The following is a 21415-nucleotide window of genomic DNA, read 5'->3' as shown; positions in this document are numbered from 1 at the left end:
CAAACCCACAGCCAATTCTAAGTTGATTTATTCCCAAGCATTAGGACCCAACAGCCATCCCCTTATGGGTTTGCTTTATTGTTAGACACTCAAAAAGAGATGAAACAAAACTAAAAATAGTCAATTATGGTTTGCCTGCAAACACCTCGATAGGTTGAAAACAAGAAATAAGTGTAAAAGCTTTCATTGCTTTCCCCCTGGAAACTGTTTCAAGGTATGGCAGAGAAAAATAGGAAAGGGGCCTATGAAAAATAGTGCTGATTCCTGAGGAGGGCAATAATTTTAGGATTGAGTGTGAACAGGTGACTTTTAGGAGTGGGCTTAGGTTATGGTAAAACCATCCCCTTGCATTAGAGATAACCAAGAGTAGATGGGAACTCAGTGGCTGGGTAGAGACATTCCTCCTGAGCAAAGATTAGATTATCAGTGAAAAACAAAGACTCAGTGGTCAAGAAAAGACTAATAGGGTCTTTGAAACCATTAGGGATCTGAGAAGCTCAGGATAAAGCAGTTCAAGGAAAGGGGGAACAGGAGGTGAGGAACAGAGATGGATGGAGAGCACGCAGTGTTGAGGCTGCTGGACTTCCAGAGTGAGGAATTATGGACAGTGGAGGATTCAGCAAAAGATACAACTGTGGAGCAATGAGCTCTGGCAGAAATAACCAGGGATGAGTCTGCAGGGGGAGTGAAACAAGCAGCAAATGAGTAGAAAGTGCAGGAAGCAAGCCGAAGGATGGGAGGTGGTCTGAGGGGGCCAGAATAGGCAGCAAGTATGAGAAGGACTGAATGAGAATGTTGGGAACTGAATGGTGAAGGCAGGGTCTTGATGACCAGGGAAGCACACAGGAGTGACTGAGAAGACTGATATGTGAGATGAGCGGAAGATGGAGGAGAGGCTGCTCTCTCCAGCAGCTGTGGCATGTTGGTAAGCTTGTAGTGACTTGTTAGTAAAATATGAAGGGAGTTATTGCACTCAGTGTCTGCATGTAGCAACTCCGACTGCCACTCCCCATACAAAGGGAAATTCAGACAGTGCTCGAGGTCCTAGGGGAAGTGGGGTAGTGAGATCTTTTGGTTATTATGGCTATCACCAGGATTAGCACGGAATGTAATTAGACCTCAAAGCCCTTTTTGGCACAGAAAATAGTTGTACATGGTAGATTGGAAATAGGGGCAAAACTCTATCCATGCAGAGCTAAGAAGAAGAAAAAGCTGAGGAGATGAGAAGGATATGAGTGCCTGTGGTGTGCTGCACCAGAGGAAAGACTGAAGGCAGCAAAGGGAGAACTGCAAGGACCTCACAGTGTTCAGAGCACTGGTTACAAAAAGAAGCAACACAGATAGTGATCACACTGAAAGGGAGTTGAGCAAGGAGGAGTTATCCGGTCTTTTGGCATTTCAGCCAAGTGCAATGCTGCTATGAACTGCTGGCTTGACAACTTTTGATACAGAGGATTATTTTTTTTGCTGTCCCTCTTAGCTGTAGCAAAGCCATCCCATGCTGCTGGGTGTCCATTCCTAGTCCGTCTCTTCGCACAGTATGGGAGTACGGTGCGATGGGTCCCTGCCTGCGCTCACAGAGGGATCCACCCTGCCAGACCCATTAGCCAGCCCTCCTCGGGTTACAGTATCTGCCTCCTAATGGGATCGATTTCAGCTCACCAGCCATGCCAAGAGTGCTCTGCCCTTCCCGGGGTGTTACGCTCTTTTCCCAGGCTTTCAGTATAAGATACTTAAAAGCAGTCCTCGATCCTGGCCACCTTCAGAGTAACTCAGTGCGTTCCTTATGTCAGTGAATTTGAGGTTGCTGTTCCCTGCCACATTTCACCGGTCCTGCTGGACCTGGCTCAGCTTACAGCAGTTTCCTCGAGCCGCTGTCGTTTGAGCCATTCCCACGTACTGGTGTCGGGGAAAGTGCAGAAGCCAGGCTGCCCTCCCAGACCCACACGGACCGGGGCACGGCGGGAGCCCAAGGGGAGCCCAGAGGGAGCCGCGGAGGAGCCTCGAGTAGCCCAGGAAAAGAGAAGCCGTCTGGTGCCACCTCCCGGCTCCGCCGCCCGCCAGCGGCTTTTCCCCGCTCGGGTCTCCTCCACGGGCTGAAAACCTATCTCGGTGTGATTATTTCTAGGCAGAAACTGGTGAAATAGTATTAGCGCTTTAGCGGTATTGCTTCGCTCCTTCCCCCTTATAGAGTTGCGCCTTTTTACACGTGGGACTAAAGAAGCATCATAAAAACCTGTAGTGAAAGCTGTCTTATTTTCATAGAGAACTGGCATTTTACGCAAGGGGAGCTGAAGAGGAGTTACTGGGCAATTTACTTACCCTAATGCATCACCCATATGGGTTAAGTGGGAGGAAAGAAGTCTAATTTGCTGCATTTCATGCAGCTGAAAGTAGAGAGGCGAGCTGATAAACAGCTGAAGAATCACACCCACCGCATCAGCAGCTGTAAATGTGGATTTATATTTTTAAACAAATTTTTTCATTAAATCTTCTTTCCAGGCAGTGGCTAGACTGTGTGGCAAGATGTGTATGTTATGTAAATTTTGTGTAAATGTGTAAACATAAAAAGTCATGTTCTTTGGCAGACTTGGGGTAAAGGTCTAGGTAACCATGCATAGAAAGCAGTAGCTTTATTTTAGCTGCAATGTAGCAACTCCTTTAGATCAGGCCTGTCCTTTCTGGAGATAGAGACATATCATTAAAACAGGGGTATATGTAAAGCAGCCACAAACAAGGGCAACAGCACTATTTTCTGCTTGGGGGGAGATGGGGATCCCACTGAAGGCAGTGCAGCAGGCACTGGTTTGCTTAAAGCGGAATTCAGCCCAGTGAGTCTCTGCTCCAAGGACTCTGTAGTGGAACAGGAGTGCAGAAAGACGCTGGAAGAAGACCAAGGAAATAAAAAGGTTCTTTCCCACCAACCACCATACTTTGGTTTTTTTGTTTGTTTGTTTGTTTGTTTTTTGTTTTTGTTTTTTTTTTCTCCAGCAAATAAAGGGAAAAGACCACACTGGAAGATCATTTGCACTGCCTTGGCTAACCATTTCTGCTGAGCTTTAATAGGCTTGCAAAACAGACCTGTAGAACCCAAGGAAGAAGGTGAAATAATTAAGAGTTGGAATGTGGGGCTTTTGTCCCTGCTGTAAGTGTTCCTGGGCCAGATGAGAAACATTAGACATCCAACAGGTGATATTTTCAGCTGAAAGAACTGAACAGTTCCTCCTTTCTCTAAAGGCTACATACTTTTCCTATCTAATCAGTGACACAAAATGGGGAGGTGCTGACACAAGCAGGAATAGCTGATTACTTCATCGGTGTGGCAGCAGCTCTCTCTTTAAAGTGTGAGCAATTCATCGTGGGTTTGGGAGGTTTTGTTTTTTGTTTTGCTTTTTAATTCTGTGCAAGAACCTGCAGACACCTGTAGGATTGTCTCAGCCTTACTTTACATCTCTGCTGAGGCCAACCGAGCACAGTGCTACTTGCTATTACTCTCTACCCAACTCCACTGCTGCTCCTGCAATCAAAACAAATGTAAAGCAAGTAACTCCAGTTGCCAGCATTTTTTTACTCATGTTATTAGTGGCTTTGACCTAAGAACCTGAGGAAGCTGAATCACCCTATCTAAATGTAACAGTGTGTACATAACCATGAACGTCTTCTGAAAAACTTAAGAGTATTTGTTCTGTTCCCCAACAGACTGGCTATCCCTATGTGGGAAAAAACCCCGTAATTTCACAGAGGTGACCAGCAGACCTGTAACAGAACTATTCAAAGATTTCAAGCAAGTGGGAATGCAACCCTCTACAATGCAGTGACAATTGTTTCTTCACCCTCTTTAGAAGTAGGCCCACAAAAACATCGTAATAATGTTTGTATGGCTGTGAAGTTTGTTGGTATTTTTTAACTGTATATTATGTAGTGAATTTGTGTAGTGTTTTGCTATGATGCTCCTCTAGATTGTAACTGGCAATTAAATTTCATCTGTAAAACATTATTAATCTCGCAGATGTACAGTTAAAACATCAACATTATCTACTGGCCACACTGCACCATGTAAAGTTAGAGAAGCTGAAGCCACCACTAAAAGCAGAAGAGCCCTTGCCCACCTTTCTTTCTGGGGAGGCCCAGACGGAGGCTGCACCACAGTCCAGCATGGCAGATTTGGCCACCTCCAGTTATACCTCTGCCACAAGACCACAAGCAACACAGCTGAGACAAAGGGTGCATGTACCTCTCTGGAGGAGCTGATGTGTTACACAGGTGAGTAAAGCCTCAAGATGGCCATAAAAGAAAGGTAAAGTGCCAGCTGCAGAAAGTCAAGCCACTTCCAGGATCACCCAGATGAAGTACAAGTCAGGGTAATAATCAATTTAAAAATAAATTAATACCTCCTCTGAGCAGTGTTATGAGCCAGCACCAAATACTGTTGGCAGCACTGGACAACTTTTTTCTGCCCAGGAATTGGGATGTGATGGGGCCCTGAACTCCTGACTTAAGACCAGTTTTGTTCTGATGCCAACCCCTGCCTTTCTCCATGTGAACCATTCGTTTTCTGACATGGTGTTGCCTTTCCAAGTGGGACATCATGGCGTACTTCTTTCTCACCACCTCCTCTTTTTTTGGTGATTTCCTGTCTGTCATCATACAGATGTTTGTGGCATTCTGTGGTGCCATCTATAAACCTCCTGGTTATGTCAACTAGGAATGATGGTAGGAACCATCTCATCAGGAGCCCATTTGTGTATGACAGGAGTGAAATAATTAAAATTTTTTCCCTTGATGCACATCTCCTAGAGAAGGTATCTTCAGCAACCTGAAAGGAGACTTTTTTCCTTGTCTAGAACATATTTAAATAGCTACTCTTTCTAAAATAGAAATGAGAGGACACGTATAGCAACACATTTGCTCTTATGGCAGCTGGTAAGACAGTGGCCAGGAATTCTGGACAGGTAAGGTTAACAACCACCAGTTTGATGTTCATCTGAGCACAACCCAAAGTTTAGCATGGAAGAGATTTCTAAATGAGGGAAATCTGAGATACACATTTTGTACTTTGTGAAGAGCAAAGAAATGCAGCAACCTGCATAATATGAATCATAACAGCTCTTTTTGGGATCTGGCAAGGAAATAGCAGAAGTCTGAAAGTGGTGTAGGAATTAGGGAGGCTAAGAAGGATTTGTTTATGGTAAGGGAGACAAGGTCAGCAAAAAATGAAATTCCAGCTCCTGAGTCTTTTCTTCCAGGTAACTGCTACTGTTTGAAGCCATTAAGAGGATGCAGGCCTTACACAGCCATGCCACACCCACTCTCCTCGCTCCCTGCTGCCCTTGCTGCCCTCCCACCTGTGGTCACTCCTGCCCAGGTTATGGCTCCCTTCACGGCTGGAGTTGGTTCTGGGCGAGCCCTTTCTCTCTTCACTCTCCACACCAGCTAATTCCATGCCTCTGTGCGTATTTGATGTTAATTCTGGACACAGAGATCCCTTTCCACACTGTGACAAGTCCCCTGAAAATCTAAGTTGTTGTTTTGAACAACCATTGAGGCCATGAATCTCTTAAGGAAGCTTGTCAAGAGTCAGCAGCCAGCAGTAATACATTCCTTGAATGCAGACTGTCTCCTAAACAATAATAATAGTCGTCCATAACCCCTTTTTCTCTCTGCGGTAGCTGGATTTTCTGGGATGTGTTGGACCTTCAACACAATCAAGAACAATGAGACAGTGACACAAGTTTAGCAATTGCTTTGTGAGATTTGGTTAACATCACGTAAAAAATGGTTCTCAGATTCTGCACACAGACAGGTTTATGTAAAATATATAAACATTTGTCCAAGTTGTTACAGATTGCATAAATATGGCATTTTTATGGTTGCATTTACAGATGTGCATGTACAATGATATGCAAATAATCACGATCTGATTACAATCTTTGAAAGGTACTTGAACCTTGCATCCAAGTAACGCAATGAATGAAAAATGCCCACCAAAGAATTTAAATAGCAAACTTATAACATGGTTAAAATTCATAACAACTTTCAATGTCTTTTCAGTAAAACTTTCACACATTTAAAATATTTTGTATTCATTTTATTTGTATATGTCAAAATACAATTTTTTTTTTCCAAAATAGTGGGTTTTGCAACTAGTTTCATGCAGATACAAGGTCTGCTCAGTACTACCAATAAAATCAATATAGCACAGTAGCCATTCATTTTTTAGATATAAAGAATAAATAACCTAAATATAAAACACTAAAATATTAGAAACACGTATTTAATCATTCACAGGCACCCAAACTTTACCAAATATAATCCAAAATACGCCTAACTGTCTTGTAACAGAACTCGATACGTTGCAGCCATTCGATTCTTTATGTTAGCGTAAGACAATGGAAGTCCCTATGGTTCAGACCCACCTCTCATACAGATCAATTACAATAAGATACCTCAAACTATCCGTGTACCTTGAAAATCAAGAATCCTGAGCTTGGTAGTAAGAGCATAACCTTACATCTTCAAAAAACCAATCAACAGAGAGAGGACATCATGTCTTCCTTACCAAAACATATCCCACCCCCATAAAATTACCCTCCCCCCCCAAGTAGGCAGTAGAACACCATGACCTTTTTAAATGAAGGGGTACAAATTCACATTTAATATAGTATACAGTATAATCAATAATACAATAGCTACTACAAGCTTTACAATGTACAATTTGTTTTAATGGCTGATCTGTTCAGTGGTTTTAGGCAATAAACTATGTGCCAATAGTATGTAGTTTTTTGAATGGTTTAGTGAAAATATAAAAGCTGTTTCTAGCAAAAATGATCTTCACTTAAGTACTTTTTTAATTTGTTTTTAAAGGCCACTGAAATGTATAAAATGGTCTGACATGATGGTGTTATCAAACTGGATGCCTTCTCACATGGCAACAACAGTGCATATAAACAATATTGTGAGTGTAATGGGTTATGCTTCTCAAATGTTTTAGTACGTTACTTTGGCTAGCACAACAGTTTTGGACAGCACTCAGATAAATACAGGTATGTGAAATGTAGTGAAGCAGTTATATTTATGCATTTTTTTATTATGGTGAACACTATCAAATGAAAACAAAATGGGAGAAAAAGATAATAAAGTATTTTATATAGTTTAGACCTTTTGTAAAGATAGGGCTCCATACCATGTACAATGTCTAAATTCTTTATACCATAAAAATTAACGAACTTTGTTAAACACACTATTCTGGATAGCCTAATTTGCAATAACAAACATTTGCAATAGGGAAATATATTCAAGCATGCCACGTGGTGGTCTGAAAAATCAAACCAGTACACATTTATATATACAGCATCACTCAGTACCTGCTCAAATGAATGTGACGATTACAGGATCTAACATCTTTCACTACAAACTTCTTTTTTTTTCTTTTTTTTTAAAGTGACCAATAAAGGCAGAAAACAAGGACTCTTAAAATATTTCTAGTTCCAACTGACTTTTAAAGCATTTTGTATAGGAAATAAATGCATATTGCACAAATAGTGAAAGCAAATGTTCCACCAAACATCTCTGTTCCAGGTGGTTGGACAATACAACTCTAGTTAGCTACACAAATATGTAATTCAAAAGGGTGTGTGGTCTCTGCAAATGGTAAAGCTGTGAAAACACTGTACAAGAAAATCTGGTACATGAAAACTTAGAAGGAAAAAAAAATCCAAACTTAAATCTTCAAGAAAAACTGAGTATAGGAAAAAACTGGGAATTGTGGCACAACAAAAACATTATTGAGTAACTGTCTTCTGTGAGAGCTGAAAGCTTTTGTTGATGTAAAAGTGTTTATGTACAACTAAGGCTTACTGGTTAAATATCTGAGGCGTATCTGGCCTTGAACACTTTCCTTATTATGCTGTGGCTGTAAACAAGATTTCTCAGTCATTTTATCTTCTCAGCAGCTGCATTTTAACAGAAACAATGATCTTGATACAAAAAAAACACACAGGTAAGAGGGTGTTTGGCAGGATATCTGAAAATGACAGTCTCCGAGGGATCTTCCCACACTTCCAGTGACTGCCATACCATGGTCCACTGGAGTTACTAGTGATGTGCAATACCATTATTTGCTGCTGCAGTAAACCCTTTATTTGGAAAGTTTGCTTATAACTCTGATCAAGGCCCCATTTTCATCTTTTAGCCTCTGGTTGTCTGCCTTCAGGTCTGGTAGCATCTATGAAAAAATGAAACGATGGTTATTTGCTGTTACACCCCAAGTAAAAGCAACAAGACTTCACCAGCACTGGCGGTAAAAATTTTTATTCAGCCTAAGTATCTTGGCAGTTCTTGCCCTTCATACCAGCAGTTCAGAAAAATCCCACCTTTTAGCATGATACATTTAAGAGTTAGAGATTAGGAGTTTTCATTTGCTTGGACTAGTTGCACTAAAACTCAGTGGTGCAGATGACCAGCCTCTGACAAAAGCATTTATAGAAGCATGAGGAAAGTAATGAAATACTTCAAATTCCAGAGGTGGGGGGAGTTAATTACCAACAATCTGAAGAGGCTTGTCTGCACTGCACTTGCACAGTTTCAAAAAAACATGCTGTGGCTAAGCATCTCTACCACTGTGGTGTTGGATGATTTCATCCTGATCAGATAGGGTGTGATTCAGCTTGTTAGCTCATAGCATTAATCTTCCAATCACTTCCAAGCTCATGTTGAAGCACACATCCTGTAATTTGAGATCATGTCCCTGAATAGCTCAGTTCACACAAGATCAGATCACTGAAAGAGATCACAGCAACCAGGCTGCATACTCAGGCATACAAGTTAGGAGATGGCAAGTTACAGTTGCCACAGGAGATGGATGACACACAAGCACAAAAGCTGGAAGGCAGAAGCCAAGCGAGGTGAGAGTTGGGACAGGATCAGACAGGAAAGGAGGACAAGTCAGTGCACAGAGCTTGGTACTGGGAGAATTTATCTTGCCAGAGAAATGAGAATTAATCTCAGTAGTTCTCCATATCCACATTCACGTATTGACAACAAAGCACGTATCATAGTCATGGCTAAATTATGTTTAGGGATTCTAGCAGCAGGTTTACACAGGAACTGTTTCACAGGTAACAGCCTATTCCTGCACAGTGGTTACTCAGTAACCTCAAGTGCACCTGTATGCAGGAGGTCTAAGTCCAGCTGCTGACCTATGTAACAACTGTTACACAACTTTTAATGATGAAATTTTCTTGGCACTTGTTTGTTTCCATTTTATTCAAACAAATTCTACTTTCAATCCCATTATATTCAGAATATTACTATGGAACAGAAAGAACTGAGAAGTTTAAAAATGCTGGGTTAATTAACTCTGCACTGCACCAGAGGCTTCATTTATACCTGCCCATGAAAGGATTCCTGTCCACACGGAACTGCAGACCCTCTCACAGAGTGAAACACGATGGTGCACTGAAAATGACTGAGGTTATAGACCTCTAATTTATCTCCCTGCAAATACCAAAGTATGTGAAAAGAAGATGATAGCTGATCATAAGAAGAAAAAGTGGTCTCCACAAAAATAGGTAAAAATCATTTGGCTACCCTGGATTCCAACTCTGCTCCATTCTGGAGCTTACGGGAAGCCACCTAAATAAACTGAGCTCTTCAGAGTCAGAGGGAAGCTTCCATTATAGTTAAGTGAGAGCTGTGCTCTGAACAGAAAGAGGCATGAAAATGTTGATCACTTTCAAAAGCCACGTAGATGTCAGAAATTGGGCAAAACAAGGGATCATTTGGCAATATTGAAGTACTACTTGTGTTAAGCTTTCTGAGCTGTAAAAAATAACTACTGTTGTCCAAGATAGGGGTCATATCCAGATCATATGCACATGCACCACATTTGTGCTTGCACCTGTAATATTAGGATAAACTTGGGGGTGTTCGATGGCCTTTATCAGCAAACAATGGAAGAGCCATTTTTTCAATTAAACCAATTAAAACCTTTCCCTCCATAACCTGTTATGGACTTCATACCAAAGGTACTGGGCAAAACCACAACAGCCTTCATCTAGCCATGCCTGGGAAAGCAAGGGAGTCTGGTTTTGTTCTAGTTAAATAGGCATCTCAACAAGTAGTGTTGTGTATGCATTCCAATGAAACCTCAAAGTAAACCCAGGAATGTCACAATCCTCTTTCAACTCACTGATTAGGGAGCTGCGGCCCATAATGCTTAATTACATACAGACAGACTCACAGACTGGTATATTTTCTGGTGAACTATTTTAACAAAATAGCTTTAACATAATCTGGTACCACTATATATCTGCAAACTTCTGTAGATAGGTTTTAATCTTGATTAATAGGTAGAATTAAGAAAATATTTTCTCTTTTGTTCTGAGTCTGCTAAAGAATAGGGAAAGACTGGTAGGAGACAAAAGTGTTATATGGGCAAGAGGAAATGGCCTTAACTTGCGCCAGGAGAGGTTTAGATTGGGTAGTAGGAAAAATTTCTTCACCAAAACAGTTGTCAAGCATCGGAATAGGCTGCCCAGGGAAGCGGTGGAGTCACCATCCTTGGAGGTATTTAAAAGACAAGTAGATGTGGCACTGAGGGACGTGTTTTAGGAGTGGCTATGCTGGGCTAATGGTTGAACTTGATAATTCTTAAGAGGTCTTTTCCTACCCTAAATGATTCTATGAATAAGAAGATATTCTTCAGGAAGGATAAGCACAACTAACCTAAAATACTTATGCTTCTTATCTATAGTAATCCCCACATAGTTTAAACCTAGCAAAAACACTCATGTAGTTTTCCTGGAGCAGTGCATTTCTATGGTTCTCAACCTTCTCATGAGGTGACAAGATATACCTTTACTGTCCAGAGGCAGGAAACAGCCTCCCCTGCAGTAAGTCCAGTAAAATTACAGGTATATACTGCACTTAATACTCTAAATTCCAATTTGTTTCTCACTAAAATAGTGAAGTATCGTCCTGTGATGAGATTTTTGAATAAGATTAAAAGTGCACTATTTTGCCCATCTGTATCATATGACTAGCTACTACCTTCACAGTGCTGTCATTGAGTAAATGATTATTCAATAATCACCTGACATATGTAGAGCCAACTCAGATCTATACAGTAATAATAAGGTCTGTGTTTGCTGGAGGATTTAACAGTTTTTTACCTACAAAACAGCTTGGTGAATAAAGATTACAAAAAACTCATGAACTGTGAAGGTACCTGTTTAGGTTACTCAGACACACTGCTGTGGTTAAGCTACTATCATATCGTCAAGCCTTCCTCCTGTGTTTCCATTGCTTTTCTTTTGCTAGCCAGGCTCCTCAGGCTCCACAGTGACCTGCCATTGAAAACTCGCTCTACAGAAAGGAACAGTGAATATTTTTCTGTGGTTAACATCCTGAACTGGCTTACCCTGGTTAAAGGAATGCCAGTGCTAGCAAAAAAAGACGGTATGGATGTGTAGCTGTGGACAGCAGGCATTAGATTAGCTCAACTGTGTTGAAAAACCACATTGTTAGCTGAGGCTGATGTAAGACAGGCTGCCCTAAAGGGACAGCTCTCCCTCCTCACGCAGCAGCATGATCCTGCTGCTTTCTGTATGTTGATTTAGTGATTCAACAATGGTGGGGTAAGATGGATCAAGTATTATAAAGAATAAAGGGATTTGTTTTCAGCCAGGTCAGTGAGCTGACTTGACTTGATTAGCAAGGGTTAACACAAGGGGACATTAAGGAATGCAGGGCCTGGACCAGGAACAACTTTTCTATCCACCTCCTATTGTTAGTCAAATTCCAGGAAGACACCAAGCCAAAAGAAAAAACCTCTTTATTTCATGCCTCTTAGTGGGGAAAACCTGAGATCAGATTCTAGGCAGAATGTACATTCATTGCCTTCCTTCTAAGTGGGAAGGTAGGTAGATGAGAGGAAGCAGTTTAGCAAGAGTCACTCTGCAGAAGGGTTTTATTTATTTCAACTACACATCTTAAAACTCACTGAAACCTGCAGCCTAGACAGCTGTTATATAAGAAGAGGAAGAAAGGTATATATATTTGGTGTAGAATGAAATGACGTTTTGTTCCTCATAGAAATTTTGAACCTTCAGTGGGTTTCTGTAACAGCCTTGCAATAACACTGAGAACAACAGACTAGAATTATTTTCCAAGATGAAACTCAAAACAATTCATTTTAACAGAAGGAGACAGAACCAATCTGACACACTAGGCAGGTTTTTTTGTGTCTGTGTTTTTAAAGTCCATGCACTGTAGGACTCTCATCCATGACTGGAATGCCTACATATATAGCAATATAAATCAATAACTTAACAGTGCTAAAAACTGGATGTTTTAAGCTGTCTAGATGTAGATAAGGATTGGCAAGAACCACACAGGAAGTTAATATGTGAAAATAATAATTGACTTGAAATTCCAATACATTTCTGAAACAAAACACTCTGATCCCCCCTAAACACTAAACCACACAAATGTAAGAAATAACATTGCTAATGCAACTGTTCATGAATGCACAGTACCGAAACCAGTTCTTAACATTCTTTTGTCAAGACTAGATTTGCATCAATTCTATGCACTTCAGTTATAGTGCAGTAAGAAAGCTCAAATCTTAATTTCAGTTTCTTAGAAAACTAGAGGCAAAGCTATTTGAGCATTTACTCAAACATCAAAACAAGGGACTGACTTCAGTATATGCTCATGCAAACTCAAATCCTTTCAATTGCAGCCAAGGTTTTAATATGTCAAAGGTCTCCTGGATCATTGCCAATTCATCTTCAAGGACAAGCTTCAGTGCTAATAGGGGCAATACCACACCATACCAACACATCTGCAACACCTGCAGTTGGTGGTACACCAGACACCATGCTTTAGCCACACTTCCAGAACTGAGAAGCAGTAAATCAGTTTTTGACACACAAGTGTTAATAGCAAAATTCTGCCCAAGCACAAACTGAATGTCAACACCTGCCTGGCTACACAAAGGAGAAGGAAGAAATTACAAGTCCACAGAGCGGAGTTGCCTACAGGACCCTGACAACTTGGCAAGCACTCGGGTCAAGGCCCTATTCTCTGTCACCAGTCGCTCATTTATGTGTCTCAAAGATTGAATCTGCTTTATTTGTTGCAGGTTCTGCAGGAATCAAAGAAAAAGGAGTGAAAGTGAGGAAAAAAAACACATGTATATTATGTTTAAAAGGATTAAAGTGACTAAAATTGAAAGAAATCTTAGAAGAGACAGCCCTGTTTAAAGTAGATAAGTTGCTGTGAAAGGAAAGTATCAAAGAAGTGGCACATTCCTGAAAAGCAATCTAAGAACCAGCAGTGATTAGTCACAGTTTTCCAAAACAGTTCAGGATGCTTTAACAATGAGAGCTATTCCTGGAATTCTTCACTTAACATCCTAATTGCACAAACTAAATCCCCTATTCAAAAGTCTGTAAATGATGACACATTTAACATGCACTTGTACACAACTATGCAACAAACAATAGGAAGAGTATTTAATATTAAATTCAGAAGTTTCACCTACTGCTTACTGAAAATAAGCTTTTGAAAAAAGCAATATATTAGCATTTCATTTTTTTATCTGAAATTTTTCCTTAACAGGAATTTACAGGCTGATGATAGAAGCTCACATCCTGTCTTCCACTCTTTAACAGACAATTTTCCTCTGCTGTAGTTTGCTTTCTCAGTATTTAACTTACGAAGACCCCTGAAGGAACCACAGACATTGTGTCCTTCCTTACAGTAAAGTATCTTGGTCTGAATCCAAGGTTGCTAGAGGCATTGCGGCTGCCTTCTGCCTACATCTGCCTGTCAGCTTCAATTGTTTCAGCAGAACTTGGTGCATGTATTTTAATAAAAAGTATTTGGAAGTTAATGCTGTTTCCAAGCACCAGAGGGAGCTAAAAAATGAGCTTAAAAGGATACTTCTTATTAATCAATGACAAATATCAAATGTCAAAATAATGTTACTTTCACATTTCACTTTAATTTCATCAATTTGGTTGACTATGCCCAATAATAAAAAACAAACCCACCAAATTTCTCATCCTTGTTAATCATATCAGAGAGTTTAACACTGATAATGAGGGCTGGTTAAAAAAAAAGCCAGAAATTAAATTTATTTTAAGTAGTATTCTGGGATTCACTTTATACATAGTTGAAAACAGAAATAAATACGGTAAATTTACTTATTGGTCAACATCTGAAATCTATCTAACGTTTTTTGTTAACTAAAATCTGATTTTTGTTCACACTATAAAAATGGAAGTTCTTCTTTTGATATTGTAATATGCTAATTAATAATTTATAGAAGATGAGATAAAGACTAAAGCTACATTCAATGCTTAAGTATCTATGGAATTATATATTACCATTATTTATAATGACGATATTTAATAACAGTAATTAATAAGCTAATAAAACTTGAGAGTATCACATCAAAATCACAGACTGCAATTCCATCTTGAATGGAGTCAAGATATGTTCCACTCCAACCATCTCTGAATGTTTCTTGTTAACCAATATGTTACAGAAGCCCAGGACTCGGCACCTTCTCAATCTGACCCGCACAGCTGCTTATGCCAGCTTTGCTACAAGCTGTATGACTTATGTATGACATGCAGATCAAACTTAGTCATTTTCTAGTGACATTATAGAGACCAGTAATACTGCCAGACTACATCTTACTGACATAATTTACTTTGTTATTAATAGTTTATTGTGTAATAATTTACTTACTTTCAGTTCCTCTTCCATTTCAGATATCCTTCTTTCTAGCGCTCTTCTTTCCTAAATCAGAAGGTACGTGTTAACACTGAACAATACCATTTTTTAAAAATTACAGCTTCTAAATACTGTGGTAACAGTGAAATACTTCAAGTTTCAAAGATCATACAACCAAAAGCATAGTGTGGACAGGAAACTTGTGATGGCAGTGATATATAGAAACTTTGTCAATATGGAATTTTAATATCTAAGGAGGAAGAGATATAGAAATTTATATCAAGTCCTGCATAATATACTCCTTATCCTTTTCAAAAATTTAGACAGGTTGTAAGAACTGCTTGTTTGGATTTATTTTTCATGGGCTAGGTTCTTTAAAGAGCTTAATATCCAAGAAATGCAGAAAATTATCAGAAACAAACAAGAATATTAAAAGATACAAGCGCAAAATTGTAAGCTTTCATAGACAAACAAATACAGCTGAAACATCTGTCTCAGCTCAGTGGGATCTGTCCACACCCCAAACTGCAACCTAGTGTTGATACACACAATTTAGATTATAGGACTTGGCTGAGTTCCAAAGAAATCTAGCTTTGTAAAATCACCTGCTTCTTGAGTAAATGTTTCCTGAATATTTTCTGCGTTTCCCATATAGTTTTATTTTGCTTTTATTTTCCTTTTTACCTGAGAAGCAGGAGAAATCATCCTGTTATCCTGTTTATAGAACTTGATTATATTAATTACACAACCAAGCTAGCTTCTTGAAAGCTAGCTTAGTGTTTTCTACACTACACTGCAGTCTGCAGTGCAGACACACAGCCATACTTCTAAATTACATTATTTTGTTTAAACCTATTTTTCAACACATCTGACAGATGAGCAGTTAATGCAATAGAATTTGGGGTTTATAGCTTGATTGCTTGCTTTCCTGTGTCAGACAATGCAGTGTTTCTCATTTAAAAGCAGCTGCAGTTATCAGTACTCTACATTCAGATTTTTCCAGAGTGTGAAAGGCAAAAGCAACAGATTATTGCGAAGTGGACATATGCATCTGCATACAACAGTGTTATGCAAACAGCAAGCAGCATTGACTGAGGTGTGTAAAACTTTGGTTAGATCATACCGCCCAGTAGATACTGACTCTTGCCGGTCACCTTTCAGATATAAATCATTTGAATTTAGTTTAATCACAGTGCAGTTATACCCCAACATTTTCCCATTATAGCAAACAACTTTAATTTTTATCAAATATATTACTGCAGTTTTTAGTACATAATGTACTCAACCCCTTCGAGCTAAGACCTTTCTCATAAGGATAGTAATGGGTATAACAAATACCAGCAAGTTAACTGATGTAAGTAACTAACAAAAACCCCACACCATTTTACATTACTTAGAATTATATCTAGCTTTATGGAATATCAACTATTATGTCTTCTTATATTAAGCAGTATTCAACAATTACCTGCAATTACCAAGAGATGAATGGATGAATGATCAGATAAATTTCAAAATTTCAGATGAATTGTTAAGCCTTTTGATGCATTTGCTTAACTATTAGCAATAAAAGCCAATTCAATAACATCTTTATTTCATTAACTTTTTATACTTCATGTTATATAGAAGAAACAAATGGACTGGTCTAGATATAAGATTCTTTGTAGAACCATATTGTTCCAACTAGCTGAAGCTATGCTCCTCTTTTTTGCTGAACTGCTTATTCTCCTAGGAACTGGCTCGAGGAATGCCAACACATTGCAGTTCTGCTGGTAAGATTTGCCAGTATTATTTGATTAGTTCCTTGACTCAAAGAATGGGTTTGAAATCTATGCAGTCTAAAATTTTATGATATACTTCCACAACACTGCAAGGTATGCCAAGGAACACTTGTAACTTGCAAAAAGGAAAAAATACATGCTAGTCTCTCAGCTTATAAAATACAATAGCTTATTTGTATTTACCAAAGCAACTAGGAACTACAGGTTTGTGCAGTGAGACTGAGGTACAGGAATATACACAACTGACCCCAGAGTTATACAATTTTTAAAAGGTAAAATCAAACACATATGCCTACATATATTCATGTATTCAGTAATACAAAAAACACAAAAAATACTTGTCTCCAAAACCCGAATTCCCAGCTTAGGAATTCTAAATTTGGGGAAAACTGGTTAAAAGGACCTACAGTTTTCTGAGTTCTAATCCAGACTGAAACATGGCAGTTTAAGTTTTTTACCATATCATACAAAATTCTGCAAAGGGACTTTTAGCATATTTGTCAGCGTGACAGGTTGTTAATGAAACTCTTATTTTTGCCCATGTATTGCTAGGACCTTGCATCTTGTGATCCAATCTGTACCCCCATCCCCAAGGAAACAGCCCCTTTCTAAAGGGGCTATGTGGTAAATAGTTCACAAATGAACAATATTGACAATGCATCACCAAGTCCCATCATCGAAACCCACTTCTGAAGGTTCAGTCCAAATAAAATTCAAAGAGTATTTTCTAAATTTTACTACTGTGCAAATACAGGTTTAATACATATTCCCATTTTCTTTAGTGAAAAGGTATGTTTCAGCTTGAAAATGTCATGGTTCAAAGATGCCTTCAGGTTTTTCTCTGCTGGCCTTTTATTTGTTCCTATTCCCCCCTACCCCATGTAATTTATATAAAAATCTCTGGTTTTATATTTCATTTTAGTGAATTCATATATTTGGTTAAGTATACTTACAAACATTCTACAATATATTCCTGATTTAAATTCTTGTCCAAAAAGAAAATTGTAATTATAAAGTACAAGGAACATCTAAATCTCGTGTAAAACATGTTTCAGCCATACACCATTATCACCAAGTTAATTTTTTTACCTGTTGACTTTATTACTAATATATCTAGGAAGAATAAAATTTCTGAAAGACATTTTACTGTTGGACTAAAGAATTTCTAATACAGCCAATTGTTTTAAAGAAATGGTCTATTTGGGGAAAAAAGTAAAGCAGTAATTTAAAACTGAAAAAAATCTATCTATGCAGTAATCCATACATTACTATGGAATGTACATAATAATGGATGCAGCTAAATCTATTAAATAATTAAATGTGCACTTGTGTGGCCATGATAGCAAGCACAAAACCAATTAAAGCTGATGATGAAACTTTCCTACTGATGAAATCATTGTCAACAGGAGGATGCCCAAAAAGTCAAGGAGAAATAGGTGCTAAAAGGCTGTTGCAATTACCTAGATAATGGAACTTCAGCAAGTGCCTGAGAGTATTTCTGCATCTTCATGTGCTCCTATAAAATCTACCAATTGTTTGTTTATATACCAGACAGGATTGTAGAACTAAAACTTGTGTTTGCCGTATCACTTATTACTGTCAAAGTCCATTTGTGGGGTTTTTTTTCTGTTTTAAGTTTCTAATGTGTCATTCCAGGATCAAGGGAGAAGAAAAGAACATGCGGTCATAGTCATGAAGGAAGCCAAGACCAACACAAAACCAATGTAGTTGGCTTTACACTGCTGTGAAACTAAACTTTTATAGGGTTGGATTTTAAACTAGCATGAAACTACAGCCTAAAACTACCATATGCCCAACTTCTGAAATAATTCCTCTAGTCTATCTCACATATGAATTTATTACATGACTTCTTTCCCATTCAATTTAGGGTTGTCTTTGACCCAGATGCCCCTCTTCTTACACTGGCTACTCATTCTTCTCCTCTCCCTCCCTGTCCCACTATCATACTCCCTCTGGAAAAAGTTATAGTGTGAGAAAAGAGAGATAAAGATTAATTTTATATCATTTGCAGGTTTAAGGTCTTATATCTGCAAGGTACAAACAGCTATTTCATTACCAACAATGACTGGAGAAAGAACACAGGTGCCTCTGGAAAGCTATGAGGAAATTAAATTCTCTTGGAAATGCATTAGAAGATGAGACACTCTGAATCTGCTTAAGCCTCTGGAATGCCAACATTGTTTTGGATGAAATGGAACAAGCAGCAGATCCCTGGAGGGCAGTGGGGTTTAGAACCTGGTTATCATGAATGAACAGGCAACCTGAAGGCAATTCTTAAGAGTAATTCCATCTCACAGTATCTCACATTCATTGCCACTTTGAAACCTAAAATCCCAAAATCCTCTAAAAAATGCAAGTTATAAGAAAGTCTTCTGTTCCCACTAAACTATATCCAAGCCATGGGTTGCAAAACAAACTAAACCAAAGCCCGAATTGGAGTACTTAAAAATTCTTTGGCAGAAACTCACCCTTTTCTCCATTTCCAAAAGTGATCTGTCAGCAAATCTTTCTTGTCTCTGAAACACAAAATTAATGAGGACATTGATATGTGTTCTTAAACAACACAGAAATGAGGAAAAACAATTAGACATTTTTGTATTCTGTCTGAAGTATGTCTTCAAAACCATTTTAAAATGTGTTCAAGGAAGTAACACTGAAATAAAGAATGAAATGGATTTATTATGAACTTCCTCTGTGACCATCCCTTTATTTAAATCACTACACAGCCTCAAAACAAGTATCTTTTAAGTGTTCTTCACTGACATTTATGTGGTACACACAGAAGACACTGAAGAACAGGTAAATTGTGGTAAGCACGATCCGAGAATACAAAGTACTCTTTCAACAGCAATTTAGGACAAATCTAACTTACGTGTACATGTTTAGTATCACTGTATGCAGCAGTGTTATCGACAGCAGTTATCCGTAACTGGAATGCACTATTTGCTCTTCATTTCCGAGACAAAGCTATCTAACCAGCCAGGAAGAACTGGCAGTTATGCCAATCTGCCAGCAGGCTTATGAATTAATCAGTCAATCCTGACTGAATATAAGCTTAACAGTGTAGAAAGTGTTTATTCCTACCCTCCAAAGAAGTTGCATGCAGACACATGATGGCAAGAGCCACTACTACTTAACTAGGCAGGAGGCAGTCTCACACATTCTGTTCACACCTGAAGAAGAGAATCCTGTGCTCTTCTCTCCTTAGAAACAGAGGTACTCTTCTCCATTCCCATTTTTGGATAAAAAACAAAGCTGATGCCTAGTGAAGAGTGTCCCATAACCTGGGGTGCTTCTGGTTTACTGTCTACTTTGCCAGCTCAGTACATACTATTTTGTTTTATACAAACCTGAGTGGTCTTCTCCAGCTGTAGCTTAAGATCTGTGAGTTCCATGTTGGTGTCATGTAACTGCGCTTTCAGTTTTTCATTTTCAGCTAGAATCTGTTCATAAAGCTAAGAGAAAACATTCATTAAAAATACCAGATAATAATTCAGTGAGATTAGCTGAAAAACTTTTAAAGCATGATTGAACTGCATGTACAATTAACAAATACATTAATAGTGTAAAAAGTAAAATAAAGGTCTTTAGAATTAGCAAGTACTGTAAAGAACTGTTACAAAATATTTCTAGGAACAAGTAGCTGTTGCATAGGGAGCATAAAACTTACCTTACTCATAATAAAAAATACTTGCCACTTTTTTTTCTTTGACTTCATATATTACACCACCACAGTAACCTTTTCAACAAATTCTTACTCTATTTTAAAGCAAGATCTAAACATATTTTTACCTTATGTAAGCTAGCAAACATAGAAAATAAAAGGCTTCACATACGCACAAATCAGCTTTAATGACACAATCAAAAAAAAAAAGATAGTATTCGTCATAAAAAAAAAGGATCTCGTCTCCTCTGGATTTCTCCCTTTCCTTAAAGAGAAAAGTGCAAAAGCCAGGAGCTGTTTTGCAAATGTGCATTTTTCCCCCACTGTAGTGGTTGCTCTGCTTTCCATTCAGTTTAGTTGCTTTAAGTAGCGACTGTGATACAACATGAGATTATTTGCAAACAATTTATGAAAAACAGTAATAAAGTTCTACTTCCGCACCAAAACTGTTGGATCAGATACCTTCTTAAAATCAGGGCTATCTTCTTTTTCTAGCCTACTGGAGTACGGTTTTCGATCTTCAAGATAACTCTGTGACCCTGATCGTCCCTGCGCTGAATCGTAGCGATCACCTGAAGACATGCTGAGGGATCCCGTTTCATATCTGTAAAAGGAAAGTTCTCATTTTAATTTGCCTTTGCACTCAAACTGAGACCACTCTCTGTATCAAACACAGAGTTTGCTGCTACCCAGCTGAAAACAACCAAATGCAATTATGTATTTTATTTAGACCACTACCTTCTAATTTGATGGAAATTTAATTTTTACATTCCCTCAGTACTGCAAAATTCTCTGTGAATGCGTTTTCAAATTGTTCAGTCTGCAGAGCAACGTATACAGAGAAATATTTTCAATTAAATCATTTAATTCTAGCAAAAATTCTTTATTTATAAACATGGACATATTCTTCAAAAAATGTATTTGCATAATTGAAGAGGTTTAAAGAAAGTAATCTCTACAATACTGGCCTACATGAATTCTCAAAATTTTATTACAGAAACCGAGATTTCAAAACTTTGTTGTGAATTCTAATATTTCAGTAGAAGTAGTTCACGAAACAAATCTTCAGCAGTCTTTATACTAGTAATCACTAAATTACAACTGCTATTAATAAAGTTTAGACTCATTTCACACTATTCCTTCTTCACTAGTTATGTGCTAAAGCAGTTTTATTTAACAGATTTTCAGCACAGAAAGAACATAAAAT

General features: G+C 38.4%; 1 protein-coding gene across 3 annotated transcripts in view; it reads right to left on the bottom strand.

Moving 5' to 3' along the window:
* Window positions 1-5732: 5732 nt before the first annotated feature.
* The window catches only part of PPP1R12A (protein phosphatase 1 regulatory subunit 12A), a 116467-nt gene continuing 100784 nt past the window's right edge, over window positions 5733-21415 (bottom strand). For 2 of the 3 annotated variants that reach the window (XM_027896086.1, XM_027896085.1), the window contains 4 exons: window positions 20671-20812; window positions 19895-19999; window positions 19013-19060; window positions 14822-15899 (listed from right to left, as the gene is read on the bottom strand). In XM_027896086.1, the coding sequence (XP_027751887.1) occupies window positions 15858-15899; window positions 19013-19060; window positions 19895-19999; window positions 20671-20812 (337 nt within the window). In that variant the 3' untranslated portion in view covers window positions 14822-15857. The other variant, XM_027896083.1, reaches the window with a different exon arrangement.

The sequence above is a fragment of the Empidonax traillii genome, unplaced genomic scaffold (assembly GCF_003031625.1).
Source record: "Empidonax traillii isolate 1590-97213 ecotype Southwest subspecies unplaced genomic scaffold, ASM303162v1 scaffold477:size924519, whole genome shotgun sequence".
NCBI lineage: Eukaryota > Metazoa > Chordata > Aves > Passeriformes > Tyrannidae > Empidonax > Empidonax traillii.
The sequence above is the reverse complement of the archived record's forward strand: the minus strand, read 5'-3'. Positions and strand labels throughout refer to the sequence as shown.